Below are 18,157 nucleotides of genomic sequence, written 5' to 3' on the forward strand. Positions count from 1 at the left end.
ACTGGCCGTGTAACCTAGAGCAAGTTACTTAACCCCGATTGCTTAAAAAAAAAGAAGCATGTTAGTTTAAATCTGGAGTGTTTGAAGAGGCCATTGGGATATTCAAGTTAAATTTCTGTCCTTTTTGAGTCTGACTCACTGGTGGTGGGCCATTCACACACATTGCCCATGAGGGCCCATGTCAGAGCCTCTCTTCTGGCCTGGATGGCTAGTGGTCTGAACCCTGCAGCTCATTTTTCCCCCAATTACATGTAAAATCAATTTTTAACATCCATTTAAAAAAAATTTTGAGTTCCAAATTCTCTTCCTCCTCCCCCCCTTCACCTCTTATTGAGAAGGCAGGCAATTGTACATAGATTATACATGTGCATTCATGCAAAATATTTCCATATTTGTCATGTTGTGTAGCAGCAAGCACCCCAGTGTCCCCAGGGTGGCTGCTCACACAGGTTCTTGGATCTGCTTTGTTAAAGGAAAGCAACTCAAAATGGGTTAAGAAGCTTACTTTAATCAGTCAAACATGTATCGTTTACCTAGTTCAGGGGAAAAAGGTCAGCACCCTGAACTTCAGAATATAAAGACAGGATTATCAAGACAGAAACAGATCAAGTAGACAGATTTCCAAACTGTCCAACCATTACATCCATACCAAATCAACATCTGGGTTTCGACATCTGGGTTTTTCAAAGCCGAGGGGGGGGGCTCTCAACAACGGCTTCCCAGAATCCAGATCAAATCACAGAAAACTTCTCAAAGTGAGCCCCAAACAAAGCTACACATCAGGGCTTATAGAGCCTTCTCCTGGCTCAGAGAATGTAACAACCCTTTGGACCCACAGGCCAATCAAGAAGTATCTACTGAAAAATAAGCCTCCCACCCCAGTCTCCAGGTGCACTCTAGCCTAGGGGCAGGGAAGATCTTACAAATTTACATTCCCATTACATGTTGTAAAAGAAAATAGACCAAAAAAAAACCCCCAAGAAAAAGAAAGTTTACAAAAAGTCTACTTCAGTCTGCCTTCAGACTCCATAGCTTTTCCTCTGGAGGTGTCGCTATCAGTCTGTGGGATTGTCTGGGACCATTGTGTCATCAGAGGAGCTGAGTCCTTCACAGGTGACCACATTGCTGTTCCTATGTATGTTCTCCTCATTCGGCTCCCTTCAGATTTTCCTGAATTCATCCTGTTGGTCATTTCTTCTAGAACAACACTAATTCCATCAGCTTGTTCAGCCATTCCCCAGTTTCCAGTTCTTTGCCACCAGAAAAAGAGCTGCTAGAAATATCTGTGTACATGTGGGTTCTCTTTCTTTGCTCTCTTGGAGATAGAGACCTAGTGGGGGTGTCGCTATGCACAGCTCTTTGGGCCCAGCTCCAGATTGCTCTCCACAATGGTTAAATTGGGTGACAGCTCCACCAACAATGCATGCGTGTCTCAGTTTTCTCTGGGGCTCATTTCCGATGTCCTTGTGTCTTGCAGGCATGCTCCCCGTCGCAGAGAACTTCAGTTTCTGCTTGGTGACTTTGTTGTCGGATGTGGCCTATCGGGATTCCACCCTTCGGAACGAGGTAAGATTGGCCACCATTCTCTGATGTGCCAGTGGCCCTCTTCCAAGCCTTCTGTTGGTCCAGGTCCCCCCCAAGAGCAGGAAACCCATGTACCAAAAGGGGACGTTGGGGAACAAATAGTAAGCTCAGAACCCAAACCTTAGAGCACTACGTTTTCCACCCAACAAGACCAACTAAGTTCCTGCCCTGTGCCAGGCTCTCCAAACAAAACCCAAGCAGCCCTGGGCACTCTCTGCCAGGCCAGACTTAACCCCTTTGTCTTGAATCATTTGGGGCAGGTAGTACACGAAGCTTTTCTCCTTCAGGGCCCAAGCTATTAAAGTTTCAGCCATTTTTGGTGGAAATCTTTTTAACCGCCTTATTAAACGGAGTAGACGACCGAACCAGATGGACCTCTTTTCTTTGGCCCAGAGTTGGCATTATGAACATTTGTCTCTGTGCTGTCCATTGATCCAGTGACCTCCTTGAGGCTGTATGAGGTGGCCAGACCTTCCCCCCTCCCCACCATGGCCGCCTCCGTGGTCATGCTTCTGATGCCCTTACACCTCCTTTACATCGGTTTTGGTTTTGGGGGGGCGGGTTCTCATTCCCTTGCTCTCAGCTGTCCCCTTTTTCTGTTGTGCCTGCCTTTAACCTCCCTCTTTCCCTGCCCCGAGTTGGTCTCTTGAGCTCTGCAGAAGGTTGGGCAGATCAGATACTAGCCATTTGGGATGGTGTGCATTGGGTCCTCAGAAGGCTCTGAGGGGAGGCCTAAGGGGACATAAAGCAGTGCCGGGAAGAACAGGATAGAGGAGGTGCAGGGCCAGCACTGGCACTGCATCCCTTCATCAACATGTGATTGACTTTTTTAACCTTTGGATTGATTTTATCTGTTTTCTTGGCTGTTAGATTTTCGAGACAGTTTTGCATGTTTTGAACCTCCTTTTGGGAATGTGCAAGGCTTCAGAGATACAGGAAAAGGGTATGTTTGTTCTTTAATGATGTGGTTCCATGGGATGGCATACTGCTCACCTTTACCCCCCTTTACTCTCTCTCTAAAGGACAAAGTTGATGGTTTAGGACTTGTCCCGACTCTCCTTCTGTAGCTGCTGACTTTGTCTTTTAGATCTGATTTGGATGTTACCCATTTTGTCAGAATATGCACAGGCATCCCTTCTCTCCAAGGGTGGTCTGGGCTGTTCCTGGGCAGACCTGCTCCATGGGATGGCACGGTAGCCTATGGCTCTTCTTAGTAACATCACAGGCCTGTTTTAGCCAAGCCCAGTCAAAGAGGGAGGAGCACGGTGGACTTTTCATGGAGCCACTAAATAGCAGCGTGCAGGGGGTGCTAACCTGTGACTTTGGATAGAGAGGGCTAGGGAGGCCTCTCTCCCAAGGGGCCGGGAGCCCTTCCCCTCTCCCCAGCTCAGCTGGCACCTGTGGCCAGTGGGGGCTGTTGTGAGGAGAGCATTACACCCACTTCCAGTGCTCCAGGACTCTGCATCACCTCAGAGGAGCCTAGCCCTCTCTGCCCATCTGTAAAGTGACAAGAATGAAACTTATCCTATTCCTTGTCCCCTAGGGTTGGTCAAGGGTGGGAGAGAGCCCTGACCCTGCCACTAAGTCTTCCCCAAAGGGCTGGCACAGCCCATTCGCGGCTTAGTGTTTGTGACTGAGGCCCTGGCCCCGTGGCCTGTCTTTCTGCAAGGTTCTTGCTGCCGATGCTTGTTGCTGGGGCGCGCATTGGAGTGGGCATCTCCTGCCTGACACCCCCCACCCACAAGAGGCCTGGCCTATTCTGTGAGGGTCAGCAGAGCTGACTGCTGGTTTTTTATTGGGCTGGCATCTGGATCTTGGGTCCTGCTGCTCCCTCCTCAGAAGGTGTCTACTCCTGGCGGGCTGGAGTCATTGCCTCCTCTCTGGGCCCAGCCCTGGCTACAGGACCCGGCACTTGGGCCATGTGATTTTGTTTCCTTTTAATCGCCTTTCTCATGTTCCTTTATTCCAGAGTACTTGTGTCGATACACGGTGCCCTGCCTGCTGGGCATCTCAAGGGCCTTTGGGCGCTTCAGCCTCGCCGATGAGCCCCTCCTCTCCAGGCTTTTCCCCCAGATCTCGCCACAGTCACTGAAAGTCCCAGAGGAGCTTGAGGGCATTCGGAGGCGCTCCTTCAATGACTTCCGCTCCATTCTGCCCAGCACTTTACTGACCGTGTGTCAGGAAGGCACCTTGAAGAGAAAAACCAGCAGCGTCTCCAGCATTTCTCAGGTGTGTCTGGGCCTCTGGGGCTACCCTTGAGGTCACATCTAAATAAGGGGGGGAGACCCGAGCACCAGCCTGGGCTCACGTGGCAGCAGAGGCACAAAGGCACTTTCTTGTTGATGGCCTGTCTCCCTGATCTTGGCAGGCCTGACCCAGTCCTCAGTGAGTAGACCCCTCAGCCAGGCATGGATCCTTCCAGATCCCTTCAGGTCCCCCCTCCCTGGACCAGGCCCGGCCCCTCCTCGTCACCTCTTCCCTCAGCCTGCCCTGCCTGCCCTGGGCTCCCTTCACAGGTGTTGCCCACATGGGCCCCCTAATGTGGGTGCGGCCCCTGGACCTGGCTATGCTTTCTTTGCCTCACGGGATGTTTTTTTCACATTTTTTTTTATCTTCCTCATATTGATGATTTTTAAAGACATGATAGAATTTGGATATTGAGAGTTCAAATCTAGCCCCAGACAGTGCCTAGCTATGTGACCGTGGGCAAGTCACTTTGCCTCTCTACTTCAGTTTCATCTTTGAACATGAAGATGATAATCAGACCTACCCCGCCCCCTCCAGGGCTCCTAGGAGGATCAAGTGAGAGAATGTTTGCAAAACTCTTTGCCCAACTGCGTGTGTGATCTCAGTGCCCACCGTCAGCATTGGACCCTCCTGACGCTCAGATTCTCCTCAGAGCCAGCTTGCTGCCCTGCCCTTCTCTGGTGGGCCTCTTTTCCCCTTACACCATCAATATCAGGTTTTGCTGCTTCTTGGTGTTTTTATAAGGTTGATGGCAGCAGTGTGCCCCAGAAGGATGATCCGCTGTTACTGTGTAGTCAGGGATTGATTCAGTTGTCTTGTGTCTTCTCACCATTGGGGGGGGAGCAGAAGATGCAAGTCATGTGTTCAAAGCACCCAGCATCCCTCCAGGAAGCAAAGACCCAGCATCTTGAGACAAGAGAACAGAGCTGGGGACTGTGGGGGCTGCAGCTTGGAGGCAGACTTCATGGAGGACAGCACAGCTGAGTCTGCCCTCCAGAGAAGTCCTTTTCAAAACCAGGAGGGGTCTTAGGGTTGCTAAAATCTTTTCCTTTCCCTACTTGGCCTGGGCCCAGCAAAGACCTGCACCCTCATAGGACTGGCCTGGAGAGGCTGACAGTCAGAGGTTGCCCCCTTGGGCAGACTGGCCATGGTTTCTGACCACAGCAGATTAGGACAGTCTGCTGGCTGAGGTGCTGTGGGGACTCTAGTCATCAGGTATCCTGTTTCCTGTTCCCTATTTCAGGTGAGCCCTGAACGAGGAATACCAGCCCCAAGCTCTCCTGGAGCATCCATCTTTCACTCCTTGGAAGGTAAGAGCATTTCTTTGGCCTGAGGGCTGGTGGTATCCAAGGAAGAGGCTGGTTTCCAGGGTTCCATGGTCTGGGTGTGCCTCGGGACATGGAGGTGTGCCTGAAGACATTGCAGAAGGCATTTCGTGGCTATGCAGAGCCGGGACAGGGCAGTGTCTGCTGTGTTGCTCCAAAGTTGCAGGGTCCCTCCAGAATGGTCCTCCTCCCCATGCAGCCCCCAGCCAGCCCCTCAGAGCGTGCACTGGGCAGCCCCTGCCCTCACGTGCCCCACCTGCCAAGCATGAGGCTCCTTGTTTCCCCCGTGATCATTCTATGGACTGACAGACCTTAGTGAATATCCCAGCTACCCACCTCCCCACTGCAGGAACCCAGCAAGGTGCTTACTGCTTAAATCCTTCCGGTGTCAGGGAGCTCACCGCCTTAGGTTGTTTCTGGGTGACTGGCATTGTGGGCCAAGACCTCACAACAGCTGGTCCTCCCCCCTTGTGCTCTGCAGCGTCCCTCGTGTGACCACTTCAGCTGTTTGAAGGCAGCCCCTCTGGTGCCTTTGGTCTGTCTCCGACTCCTTCAGCTCTTCTCAGCTGTTTGCTTCCTGTGTTTTCTTAGAGATGCGGAAGCGCCTGGCTGTTGTGCTGCGCCTCATGGCTTAGGGCCTGGGACGCCCAGTCTTGGGGGTCCTGCAGTGATCAAAGCCGCGTGGGAAGCCCAGCCTTCTGACTCCACTGCCTTGGTTCTCTGTACAGCAGCGCTCACAGGTTGTCAGGGCTCCCCCAGGATACACAGGCTTCTTGGACAGCGACGTTTGTTGTTTTGTTTTTTCTCAGCTGCTAGCATCAGACCCTGCATGGAGCAAGCTCTTTCTAAAGGCTTGTTGAGTAGAATCTTTGCAGAGTAGCCACCTTTTCCATAGTTTTTCACAAAAAAAGCCTGATTAGGACTTAGATCACTAATGCACTTCATGGTTAGTGTTTGATCTGAAATACGTTAGCGTGTCCTCCAGAGCCTTTCTCCTAAGCTCTAGCGGAGATGGGGGTTCATTGAGAACTTGATCCTCCTCCTTCCCATCTGCTTTCTCCCTCCCCTTCAGGTCCTTGGAGGCAGTGAGCACCTTAAATTTGTGTTCTCAGAATTCTGGGTGATGAAAGGCTCCTTCCCTCCTGAACAGGCTCCATTTTGGTACTCCCTTTGATGTGGACACTCCTTCTGAGGCACAGATTGCAGCCTAGCCACTAGCTCCGTGTCTCTTGTCCCATTCTGCCCCCACATCTTCCCTCGGAATCCACCCTTAGAGGGTCCTTCCAAGTCAGGGCCGGCTGCTGGCAGTTGGGTCTCTTAACATTTGCTCTTACTGTGGCCCTGCCCTTTGAACCAGGGAGCATGAAGCAGCCCATGCCCCTGGTCTCTGCAGCAGGAGCCCACAGACCACCTGAAAGGGAGCTGGCCTCTGCACAGAGCCCGGCCCTCCCCAGGAGGCCGCAACTGGTGGCTCTTTGCCTTGTCCTAGTCTGTATTCTGTCTCACCTTTTACTCAGCCACCAGGGTCTTCCCCGAGGCATCGATGGTGTCTTAGCAGCTCCTTGTCCTTTTCCGTCCTTGCTGACTTCCCCCTCCTCCCACACCCTCTCTGCTCTGCTGGTTTTGTCGCACTCTTCTTCCTGGGCTTCCCTCCCGTGTGGCAGGACTATGGGCGGCCAGCTCTGCCAGCCTGGAATGAAGGAATCCCCCCTCTGACAGAGCCTGTCATGATGCCAGGAGCACTTCTGTCTGTTGCTCTCCCAGCTGCCCTGGGTCTGTGGGGAGACCCCCAAGCCCTCCCCGCCTTGAGAGGAGGCCCATTGCACTTGGGGGCACATCTCATTCTTTTGGAACATTTTCTTATAGTAAGCCTCGATGGGCCTTTATGCGGCTTTTCTCATATGGTTTCTGGTTCTGCCCTTGGGATCCAGCAAAGCCTTGTGAGACAGGGGTAAAGGAGACATCTGAGTGATAGATGAGGAAGAGAAGCAGCTCACGGTGAATGGCTGCAGTCTTATCTGTAAAGTATGTCAGACCCTCCAGGTTCCCAGCTGAGAAGGTTGGGGAGAGTCCCTGCGGAGGGTGGGAGAGTGAGGTGGTGAGGGATGTAGAGCAGGATTGCCTAGCAGCAGTGAGGGCCCAGTGGATGTTGTGTAACATAAACTTGGAATGGCCCTAGTCAGGAGGGTTGAATGGCTTCCTCCCCCTTTGTGAAGGCAGTGGATGGTGGGAGAAGGCATTGGCAGGGCACAGTCAGGAATATGGAGAGGGGGGATCTGTTGGGACTTGAGGGAACAGGACAGTGCAAAGTCGAACTGGTCACCAAGGAGTCAAGATGGTGCTGAGGACAAAGTGGTTTGTTCAGGGGAGAGCCTAGGAGAGGATTTCGGAGGCAAGGGAGGGGAGGCCACGGTGGGGATGAAGAGTAGAACTTTGTGAGAAGAGGCAGCGGATTGTGGTCAGATGGTGGGATTTCACAATTCTTGAACAGGGAGGTGGTGGCAGGATTGAGGGTCGGAGCCTCTTTGGGTGTGGCTGAAGTGGGGCAGGGGGGCTCTGAGGGAAGGCCAAGAAGTTTATGGAAGTCCCTAGTGTGGGGGCAGGAGACAGACTGCTTCATCCTTCTGGTGACTGGCCCTCCTCTGGACACCCTCCAGCCTCGTAGTGTCGTCCTTACCTGTAGTGCACAGAGCTGAGCCCAAGACTCGAGATGGGCTGACAGACTGAGGATGCTTCATTGTTCTCAAAGCTCAGGGAGCCCCAGATACTGTTAGCCTTTGGGCTGCCACATCCCCCTGCCCGCTCCCACTGAGCTTATGGCCCACCCGAAAGCCCAAATATTTTTCAGGAAAACTTCTTTTGATCTGTATTTATCCCTAGTGATTGGATTTTATTTTCTTAGATTTAGCCCCGGGCTCCAACATGGATCCAGTAGGTGAGATGCCCTTTCGAACTTTGAGCCATCTGCCAAGTTGATGAGCCTTCCTGGAGCCTTTATCCACATCTTTGTTAAGTAGATGTTAAACAGCTGCTCCTCTCTTAGAGATCTGCCCCCCCCAACAGACACCCCCCCCCTCCCAGCTGTGCCAACCACCTCCTGAAAGGCTGCCCGCTTTGCTGACGTGCAGGCCGGCCCTTTCCAGTGTTCCTCTTTATGTATAAGTTCAGTCATGTTTCCCAAAGAGGAAGTGAGGTTGTCCTGGCGTGGCCTGGCCTTGATCAGCCAGCCTGGGGGGCACCATCTTCCTCTCTTTCTAAATGTTCACCAGCCATTTCTTTAAAAAAAATTTTTCTATGCTTTCTTTCCCTCCCACTTTCTGCACCTTTGAAAAAGAAAGAAAAAGCAGCACAAATCCCAAATATACGTAGTTGAGCAAAATCATTTCCCAGATGCACGTCCCTGCATCTGGTGCTCAGGTCGAGGCCGCGTCCAGTGGGGCAGTGGCGCTTCCCATCCAGGGTCCTCTGTGCTCGCGGCTGACTGCCGCATTGCTCTGAGTTCCCACAGCGCTCACAGTTCTTTGTCTTTCTGTTCTCAGCCAGCTCTTTCATGGTCCTTTGGGGCATTTTTCCAGGAGTTAACGTCAAACTGGCAGACTCTTCTCTTCCCTTTTTTTGACAAGATGTTTGTTCCCCTCCTTTCTGGGAGTGGTTGTTGTTCAGTCGTGTCTGATTCTTTGTGACCTCATTGGGGGTTTTCTTGGAAGAGATTCCGCAGTGGTTCACCATTTCCTCCTCCAGCTCATTTTACAGATGAAGAAACTGAGGCAAACTGGGTGAAGGGACTTGCCCAGGGTCACCCAGCTAGGAAGTATTTGAGGCTGGATTTGAACTTAGGACTTCCTGACTGCAGAAATTGCACTCTCTCCACTGTGCCCCCTGACTGCCTACGTCTTGTGGTACCTCTCCTGTTTGCATGATCTCTGATAAATAGTGGCCCAGCGGTCACATCTGCCCTTTCTTTCTGAACCCGAGGATCTCATTCATCGTGGTCAGTTGATATAAATTCATCAAGGGCAGCCAAGAGACCTTTTACTGCTCCTTTTGGGTGTCAGCCCCTTGCTGGCCTCCAGCCCTGTGTCTGTGGTGCTCAGTCTGCTAGTCAGAGCTGGTCCCCAGGACTCCGTCCTGGGCCCTCCTTTCTTCTCCCTCTAGACCACTCAGCTTGGCAAGCTCAGCAGCTCCATGCACTCCATGGTCAGCTCCATGCAGAGGACTCTCATGTCTGCTTTTCGGATCCTGACCTCCAGCCATGTGTCTGCGAGACGCCTTGCGCTTCTCAGGTCCAGAGGGGGCTTTTTCTCCTTCCTGCCTTTCCTGCTGTTGTCTTGGCCCCCAGGCTCACCCCCCAGGAGTCATGTGAGGCTCCTCCCCTCGTCTCCCATATCCAGGCACTTGCTGGGGCCTGTCGATTCTGCCTCCACAGCATCTCTCCCATAAGCCCCCTCTTCTCCAGACACTTCCTCCTCAGGAGTGCCCTCATCACCTCCTGCCTCACTCATCCAGTAGGCCTCTCCCTGGTGTCTATCCTCCCCTTGGTGCTCACATTGGCCTTCCTAGAGGCTCTCAGTGCACAGCAAACTGCAGTGACCCTGGCTACCTTCAGACCAAACTGAGGGCCCGGTGGGCTTTTAATGTCCTCTGGCCTGGCCTCTGCTCCCTCTGGTCTGCGTCCACCTCCCCATCCAAACAGGGAGCTTCGTCTCCGGGCTCCAGAGCCCCTCCATGCTGGTCATGCCTTTCCCCTGAGCCACACACCTGTGCCCCCACGTGTGGAGGCAGGCCCCGTCCGTCTTTGACTCCCTGCGCTTAGCTTCCCACCTGGCACATGTTTGTGGCCTCGAGGGCCTCCACCGTGTCCTGTCTGTACTGTTATGGGCCGTGGGTTCTTTGGAGGCGGGGTTGGTTTTTTTAGGTTGGGTTTGCTTTGCTTTTCTGCGTCAGCCCATGCCTGTGGGCTGCCAGCCCGGCTGGCCTGGCTCAGGCAGAGGGCACCCCGCGTCCCTCCCTGGGGCTGCTGGTCAGCCAGCCTTTGTTGTCCTCCGCAGGGCCTCTGCTTCCTGAGGGGCTGGCCGTGGAGCCCAGCTGCTACTTGTTCACAGTTAGCTCCAGCTTCTCCGTGTCTCCGCTCGTCCTTGGCGCCTGCTCTGCCGAGTACCAGGTTCCCCTGGGGATGCTCCGTGACCTTCTCGCCTTGGTGAGTCACGTCCTCCTGGGCGCATGGGGCCCTCCCGGGTGCACAGGGCCCTCCTGGGCCGTTGCTCCTCAGCACTCTGGGAAAGGGGAAGCCCAGCCTGCTCTGCAGGGTCCTGCCAGGAGCCCGCGGTGCCGATTAACAGCTGGACGAAGCAGCATGTCACCTCTGTGCTGTGGTGAAGTGGGCGTCTGTCAGAGGCACCCCCCCCCCCCGTGTTCATGACCGTGGGGTTGCCTGGATTCTTCCCTCTTCTCTGCCAGTCGCTTTACCTGGGCATGTCCGTTCTGTGTCTAAGCTGTCTCTTGTGTTGATCAAGTGATGAGCATTAGTTAAGTCCTGTTGTGTGCTGGGGCAGCCTCTGTGCCTTGGGAGCTGAGCCCAGTCGGGGAGAGCTAGAGCGGGCCGGGGGCCCCTCCCCTCCCCGAGCACAGAACTTCCTCCTTTTTCTCCCCACCTGGGACTGCCTTTCCATCATGCTGGGCCAGTATGTGTGCTGAAGGGCTCTGCCCTTCTTACTCTGCGCCTCCTTCTCTGGGATCTCCTTCCTTTGCCTGGCACTCAGGCCCCCCCCTCCCCTTCTAGCCTCTCTCCTGTCATTCCTTTCAGGGACTCAATGCTTCAAACTCATTGGGTGACTCTAGATCATCCCTTCTCTTTTCTCCTGGAAGGTTTGCTCTCCCCACCAGCCTGGGGAGCCGCTGCCCAACCCTGAAGGACAGTGCCAACATCACTGCGCCTCTCCCTTCCCCTCCCCTTCCCAGGAAACCTCCCGCTGAGGGTCCAGCCCCTTTCCTGGTGAGGAGCTGCCCCCTCAGCTCACACAGCTCGGCTCCCCCCCTTACTAGTGCACCCCTTTTCTAACCCAGGCTCATCGGAGTGAGATGCTATGTCACATTTCCCTTCTGTGACCAGTGAATCCACAGGATGGCTTCCTGAGAGAAGTGCATTCCTTTAGGCCCTTGTCAGAGATCAGATTGTGGCTGACCGGGCCAGGTTTCTGCCTGCAGGTCCTCTGGTGGGCCCTGTTCAGCACTATGGGGTCACTACAGGCCAATCCCCTTGCGGCTTCTCACTCTGGAATCTCCAGGCTTGGGATTGTCTGAACATAGGGGAAATTGCAGAGATGCCAGGGCTAGAGTCCTTCCTTGTTCCCTGAGTGCTGCCTGGCACGAGGGAGGCCCCTGCAAGACTAGAGGGCCTGCATTTCAGACACCAGTACTCAAATAGCAGCATTTTGTGACTCTGCTTCTGACTTTCTAGGCCTCAGCATCTTGCCTCAATGACTTTCTTGGCTTAGAATTTCCCCCAGTGCCCAGGGCCTCCTCCTTGCACTGTCTAACCGCCCTTCTGGCTCTCCTGCCCGCTAGCCTGGGCCCTTCTTCCATGGGCCCCGTGGCCATGCCCTCTGCCCTGCCCGCTAGCCTGGGCCCTTCCCCCATGGGCTGCACAGCCATGCTCTCTACCCTGCCCACCCACCTTGCATCTGCCTCTTGTGTGTCCTCTTTGGGGCAGGGCCATTCTTTCTGCTCAGCACAGTGGCTGGCCTGTAGTAAGTGCTTATAGGTGCTTGTTACCTTTTTACACACTGTTTGAAATGCAGGGTTTTGTAGAGACTGCTCTAGGGAGGAGGTGAGAGGGAGACAGACCCGGGCTGAGTTTGCCTTCTCTGCTGGGGCTGCCGACCACATTGCAGGAGAGCATTCCCATGCTGGGGAGGATTGCCTTCACTCATGAAGGTGTAGCAGCAAGCACCCCAGCGTCCCCAGGGTCCTTGCCAACACAGGTTCTTGGATCTGCTTTGTTAAAGGAAAGCAACTCAAAATGGGTTAACAAGCTTACTTTAATCAGTCAAATATGTATTGTTCACTTAGTTCAGGGGAAAAAGGTCAGCACCCCGAACTTCAGAGTACCGTGTTTCCCCGATAATAAGACACTGTCTTATTAAATTTTTTTGGACAGAAAAACACCAGAGGGCTTATTTTCAGGGGAGGGCTTATTTGACAGCAATTTTAATAAACAGGTAAATGTGAACAAAAAAATGTACCTTTATTCAATAATGAATTCAGTAAAGAACAGGATGATGCGCTCACTGCTGCAGCTCTGATTGGATGCAGCTCGGAGCGCGGCGTGCGTTTCACGGGGGGGGGGACGGTGCATACAGAGGGTATCGTAATGTAGCGTGTAGCGCAGGGGATCACCTTCACTACAGTAGCAATCTCAATAGGGCTTATTTTCGGGGGAGGGCTTATTTTAGAGAAATCTTACACAGTAAGGGGAGGGCTTATTTTCGGGATAGGTCTTATTATCGGGGAAACACGGTATACAGACAGAATTATCAAGGCAGAAACAGATCAAGAAGACAGCTTTCCAAACTGTCCAACCATTACATCCATACCAAATCAACATCTGGGTTTTTCAAAGCCGGGGAACTCTCAACAACGGCTTCCCAGAGTCTCATCTGATCAAATCACAGAACACTTCTCAAAGTGAGCCCCCAAAACATAGCTACACATCAGGGCTTTTATAGCCTTCTCCTGGCTCAGAGAATGTAACAACCTTCTGGACCCACTGGCCAATCACAAAGTATCTACTGAAAAACAAGCCTCCCACCCCAGGCTGCAGGTGCACTTTAGCCTAGGGGCAGGGAAGATCTTACAAATTTACATTCCCATTACTGAAGGACAGGGCCATAAGGAATTTCTACAAGAGACAGTGAACACTGCCCCAGACCGCAGATTCCCCCCAAGTGTTGGGGCTATTTTATATCCTGAAGTTTATTTTTAATATACAACCATGTACACAAATGAGTATGTCTGGGAGAACGGTTCTGATCTTGGAGTTTGCTTTCTTGGCCCATGACAAACAAAGTGAGGGAAGTAGGAGATGATCGTGGAAGCTTGAGATGTGGTCAGGGGCTCCTCCCTTCTTCCCTGGCCTCAGTGATGCTGTACGCCCTTGGGTCTCCCCAGTGTGTGTCCCAGACCGGGAGCCTCCCAGGCAGAGAATGGCGGCCTCAGCAGACAGCCGTCACATCCCTGGACAGCGCCAAGCATTAGGAGATCCTGCATCCAGGAATCCCTTCCCCACCTGAATCTTGGCCTCAGAGACGCACCTGAAGTTACTTGAGCCATTGTGCTGCGCTGTCTCAGGGAAAGCGAACTTTTGCCCGGGTTTATTTCAACTTTCAGAACTTAAGTTTTCTTGTAACTTTATTTTTCTTGTGGGAGTCATTGTTGGGTGTCATCTCTAAGCAGTTTAGATGTTCTTGAGATGCTCGTAGTGAGTGGGAAGGAAAATGGCGGAGGTGTCACATTTGCAGAAAGTCGCTCCAGTGTCTTCAGTGTGGGTTTGAGGAGGGCAGCGGCGAGTGGCCCATGTGCAGTGCCCAGTCTCTCAGGCCCTCCCACAGGGTCACAACAGTGGGCTCCCTAGGATGCCCTTCTCACCCGCTCTGGGGCCTCCGTGAGCTTCTTTCAGCCTGTGCTGGGAATCCCCTGAGGGGCAGCCCCTGGATCATCTGTGTGTGCTGCCTGGGGGCTGTGGTAAGTGCTCTCCCGGGCCCTCCTTAACCTGGTCTGTCGTTGCATGGTGGCGAGAGCAGAGCAGACCCTGCCAGACGGTGTGCCAGACTGTTGTTGGGATGGGCTGACAGCTCCACGGATGGTAGCCATTGACATTCCATGCCCTTGGCTTTGTTTGACGCAGTGGTTTTTTCCTTTATTTTTTTGGTAGGTGAAGAAGATTGTGGAGGAACCTGTTCTCAAAGCCTTAGATGCTATGGTGATCGCTGTTACAGAGGTGGGTTGCGTATGTGTTTGTTTATGGACCTTAGAATATTAGCTCTCTCCATAGCCTGAGAAGTGATCTGGACCTGCCTGGCTCTGCCTGGCCTCTGCCAGAAGAGGGGGCTGGGCAGCGCTTCTAGGCTTGCCGAGCGCTTTCCACATGTGCCTCCTCTGGCCACAGGTTCCAGAGGTCATGGCTTTCCCCCATTTTGAGGGTAAGGAAACTGGGCTTAGCCTGAGTCCTGACCCAGGCAGGGGCTGGTATGTGAGGGTCCTCTGCTACTCCATTTGCCACCTTCACCCTCGATGGAGCAGGCTGTCAGAGGCTTCTCCAGGGTCTGAGGGAGGAAAAGGAAGGTCAGACCAGAGGGGCATGGGCATTTGGCCTTAGCACCTCAGTGGTCAGGCAGGACTGGTAGATGGCATGTGGGAAGGTGCTGGCTGTGTCCTGGGCTGGTGAATCCCCCAACATGGCTCAGGATGGTGGGGCAGGCAGAGCAGGAAGAGCTTGCCCTTAGATGCGGGCCTGCCCAGCTCCAGAGGGAAGGATGGCCGGCTGACAGCTCTGGGTCTTCTTTCAGGCCAACCCCAACATCGATCTATACTACTCCACCTTCAGCGATGCGCTCTATGTCACCATGTTCAAAATGCTGAGAGACACCTTGAACTACATGAAGGGTAAGTGATGGTGGGACACTCCTTAGGACCGAGGCAGGGGGTGGGGGTGGGGAAGGCTCTCCCACTTAATGGGCACAGGTCTTGGGGAGGGGCTCCAAGGCTGCCTTTCAGGACCAGCATATTCAGTCACCAGGCATTGGTAAAATCTTCTGGTCTGAACCTGTGAGGTGCCCAAGAGTGTGCAGACCAGGCAGCCTGAGGGCAGCCCAGCCTACCTCCCCCACCTGGCCAGACTGGCTATCCTGGAGTCTTGACTCAATGACTTCCCTCTGCACTTAGTGCGCACCTCACCAGGGCCCTTGCCATCCCTGCACAGGATCCATTGTCCAGTGCCAGGAAGCTCGTCTTGTGACTCTTCTTTGTAGGTGAAACGTCCCTACTTCCTGTAGCCAGGCCCCACGGAGTGTGTGGGCTGGGGGTGCTTCCTGTTTCTCGTCACCTTCCTTCCTCTGGCACTCTCTCAGTGACCACTGTCTGTCCTAAACTCTTGTGGACACTGGTCTCCATTCACAGACCTTGTGCCATCCTCTTGGTACCCTTGGGTACCTTTCAGAGGAGTAGCAGACCCTGGAAGGAGCCCCAGAGAATTAAGTGACTCACCTGGCATGGCTGGGTGCTCTCTCCATGAGGCCTCGGGCTCCTCCCCGAAGCGGCTCAGAGAGCTTCCAGAAAGGTGGTGGTGGCTTCCCCTGCCTGCCAGCCCAGCTTTGGTCTTCCGGGTGGGGCCCAGGCATGCCTGCCTGACCCACTTCTGCCCTCCTTTGCCACAAGGCCCAGAGGTGAGCTTCTGTCCTATGCTTTGCCCAGATCTCCCTCCTCAGGCAGAATCATGGTCATGGTCAAAAGGAATGATGGCAGCTCGGGAGTATCATAGCTTCCTCTCTTCCCTAAAGGCTCAGCAGCCATCCCTTGACTGCTGTTGGTTTTCAGCTCTTTTCAGCCTTGTCCAATTCTTCGTGACCCCATTTGGGGTTTTCTTGGCAGAGATGCCAGAGTGGTTGACCACTTCCTTCTCCAACTCATTTTCCAGATGAGGAAACTGAGGCAGGTAGGGTTAAGTGACTTGCCCAGGGTTACCTACCTAGTAAGCATCTGAGAATGGATTTGAACTGGGGTCTTCCTGACTCCAAGGCCATCACTGTGTGCACTGTGGCGCCACCTAGCGGTCTCCCGTGACTATTAGACTGTGTGATAAAGGACATTTTATTCTTGTCACTAAAGGGATACTTTGAGGCAGTTACTGAATCCCTTGTGTTGAGGCCCAGGAAACTTCTCCTATGTCTTTATGTTGTTTTTTCCCTTTTTGTCTAATTCTGTGCTACCCTAAATTGAGAATATGAAAGTCTGGCCTTTGAAAAATCACTATCGGCAGCTACCTTTTTTTTAAATTAAATTTTATGTTTATTTTTAGTTGACATTATTCATTTCCACAAGATTTTGAGTGATAAATTTTCTCCCCGTCTTTCCCCTACCCACCACCCCAGAACAGTGATCCCACTATATACCCCCTCCCCGAGTCTGCTCTCTCCTGTATCCTCCCCCACCCCTCTCCTACTTTCCAGTAGGGCAAGATGGATCTCTATACCACAGTTCCTGTATAGCTTATTTCCCAGTTGCACGTAAATAATAATAATGATAATGATATTTTTTTAAACATTTGATTTTACAACTTTGAATTCCAGATTCTTTCCCTTTCTCCCTCTCACCCACCCTTACTGGGAAGATAAAGCAATTCAGTATAGGTTGTATATGTATAGCTACACAAAACATTTCCATAGTGTATATGTTGTGAAAGACTGACTATATTTCCCTCCATCCCGTCCTGCCCCCCACTTGTTCTATTCTCTACTTTGACCCTGTCCCTTTTCAAAACTGTGTGCTTCTAACTACCCCCCCCAACCTGCCCTTCCCTCCATCATCCCTCCTCTCATCCCCTTTCCCCCTGCTCTCCTGTAGGGTGAGATACCCTGTTTAGTGTGTATGTCATTCCTGCCCTAAGCCAAACTCAATGAGAGCAAGGTTGATACCTTCCCTTTTGCCTTCCTGTTCTCCACCTCCATTGTAACCATTTCCCTTGCCTCTTCTATATAAGATAGTTTACCCCATTCTGTCCCTCCCCATCTCCTCTCATTATATTATATTCCTCTCTCACTTCTTAATTTCACCTTTTAAGTATCATCCTTTCCTATCCAGTTGGTCCGGTGTCCTCTGTCTATGTATACCTGTGCACATACATGCACACACTCACATATGTGTTCATACACCCATATACCCTCCTATATAGACATATATGTGTATGTATACATATATATACATTTATATTCCCTTCAATTATCCTCATACTAAGAAAAGTTTCATAAGTTACAGTTATTGTTTTTCCATGTAGGCATGTAAATAGTTCAACTTTGATAAGTTCCTTATGTTTTTTTTCCCTGTTTACCTTCTCATGCTTCTCTTGCTTCTTGTATCTGAATGTCATATTTTCTATTCAACTCTGATTTTTTTCCATCAAGAATGCTTGAAAGTCCTCTGTTTCATTTAATAACCATATTTTCCCCTGAACCATGATACTCAGTTTTGCTGGGTAGGTGATTCTTGGTTTTAATCCCAGCTCTTTTTTTCTTTTTTTTTTTTTGGAGGGCAATTGGGGTTAAGTGACTTGCCCAGAGTCACATGGCTAGTAAGTGTGTTAAGTGTCTGAGACCAGATTTGAACTCAGGTCCTTCTGACTCAGGGCCGGTGTTCTATTCACTGCTTCTCTTACCTGTCCCATAATCTCAGCTCCTTTGACCTCTGAAATATCATATTCCAGGCCCTTCGATCCCTCAGTGTAGAAGTTGGCTGCCAGATCCTGGGTTATCCTGATTGTGTTTTGTACAATATTCAAATTGTTTCTTCTTGTCTCCTTATAATATTTTCTCTGGCAAATGGGAACTCTGGAATTTGGCTATGATATTCCTAGGAGTGTTCTTTTTGGTATCTTTTTCAAGAGGTGATTGGTGAATTCTTTCCATTTCTATTTTGCCCTCTGATTCTAAAATATTGGGGCAATTTTCCTTGAGAATTTCTTGAAGGATGATTTCTAGGTTATTTTTTTGATAGTTGCTTTCAGGTAGTCCAATAATCTTTAAATTATCTCTCCTGGATCTATTTTCCAGGTCAATGGTTCTTCCAGTTTTCATATTGCCTTCAGTTTTTTCATTTGTTTGGATCTGTTTAATAGTATTTTGATTTCTCATAAAGTCATTAGCTTCCATTTGCTCCAGTCTAATTCTGAAGGAATTATTTTCTTCAGTGAACTTTTGAAATTCTTTTTCATTCTGGCAAATTTGACTTTTTAA

At 51.7% G+C, this 18,157-nt stretch overlaps 1 protein-coding gene across 2 annotated transcripts in view; it reads left to right on the forward strand.

Annotated features, from left to right (window-relative positions):
• PI4KA (phosphatidylinositol 4-kinase alpha) overlaps positions 1–18,157 on the forward strand; it is a 135,330-nt gene that overhangs the window by 14,873 nt on the left and 102,300 nt on the right. For both annotated transcript variants that reach the window (XM_069100900.1, XM_069100901.1), the window contains exons 4-10: positions 1,478–1,566; positions 2,455–2,527; positions 3,554–3,813; positions 5,075–5,141; positions 10,205–10,353; positions 14,086–14,151; positions 14,720–14,816. In XM_069100900.1, the coding sequence (XP_068957001.1) occupies positions 1,478–1,566; positions 2,455–2,527; positions 3,554–3,813; positions 5,075–5,141; positions 10,205–10,353; positions 14,086–14,151; positions 14,720–14,816 (801 nt within the window). The remainder of the gene's footprint in view (positions 1–1,477; positions 1,567–2,454; positions 2,528–3,553; positions 3,814–5,074; positions 5,142–10,204; positions 10,354–14,085; positions 14,152–14,719; positions 14,817–18,157) is intronic.

The sequence above is a fragment of the Petaurus breviceps genome, unplaced genomic scaffold, assembly GCF_028583685.1.
Source record: "Petaurus breviceps papuanus isolate PSGF00001 unplaced genomic scaffold, PetGlider_PUasm1.0 428, whole genome shotgun sequence".
NCBI lineage: Eukaryota > Metazoa > Chordata > Mammalia > Diprotodontia > Petauridae > Petaurus > Petaurus breviceps.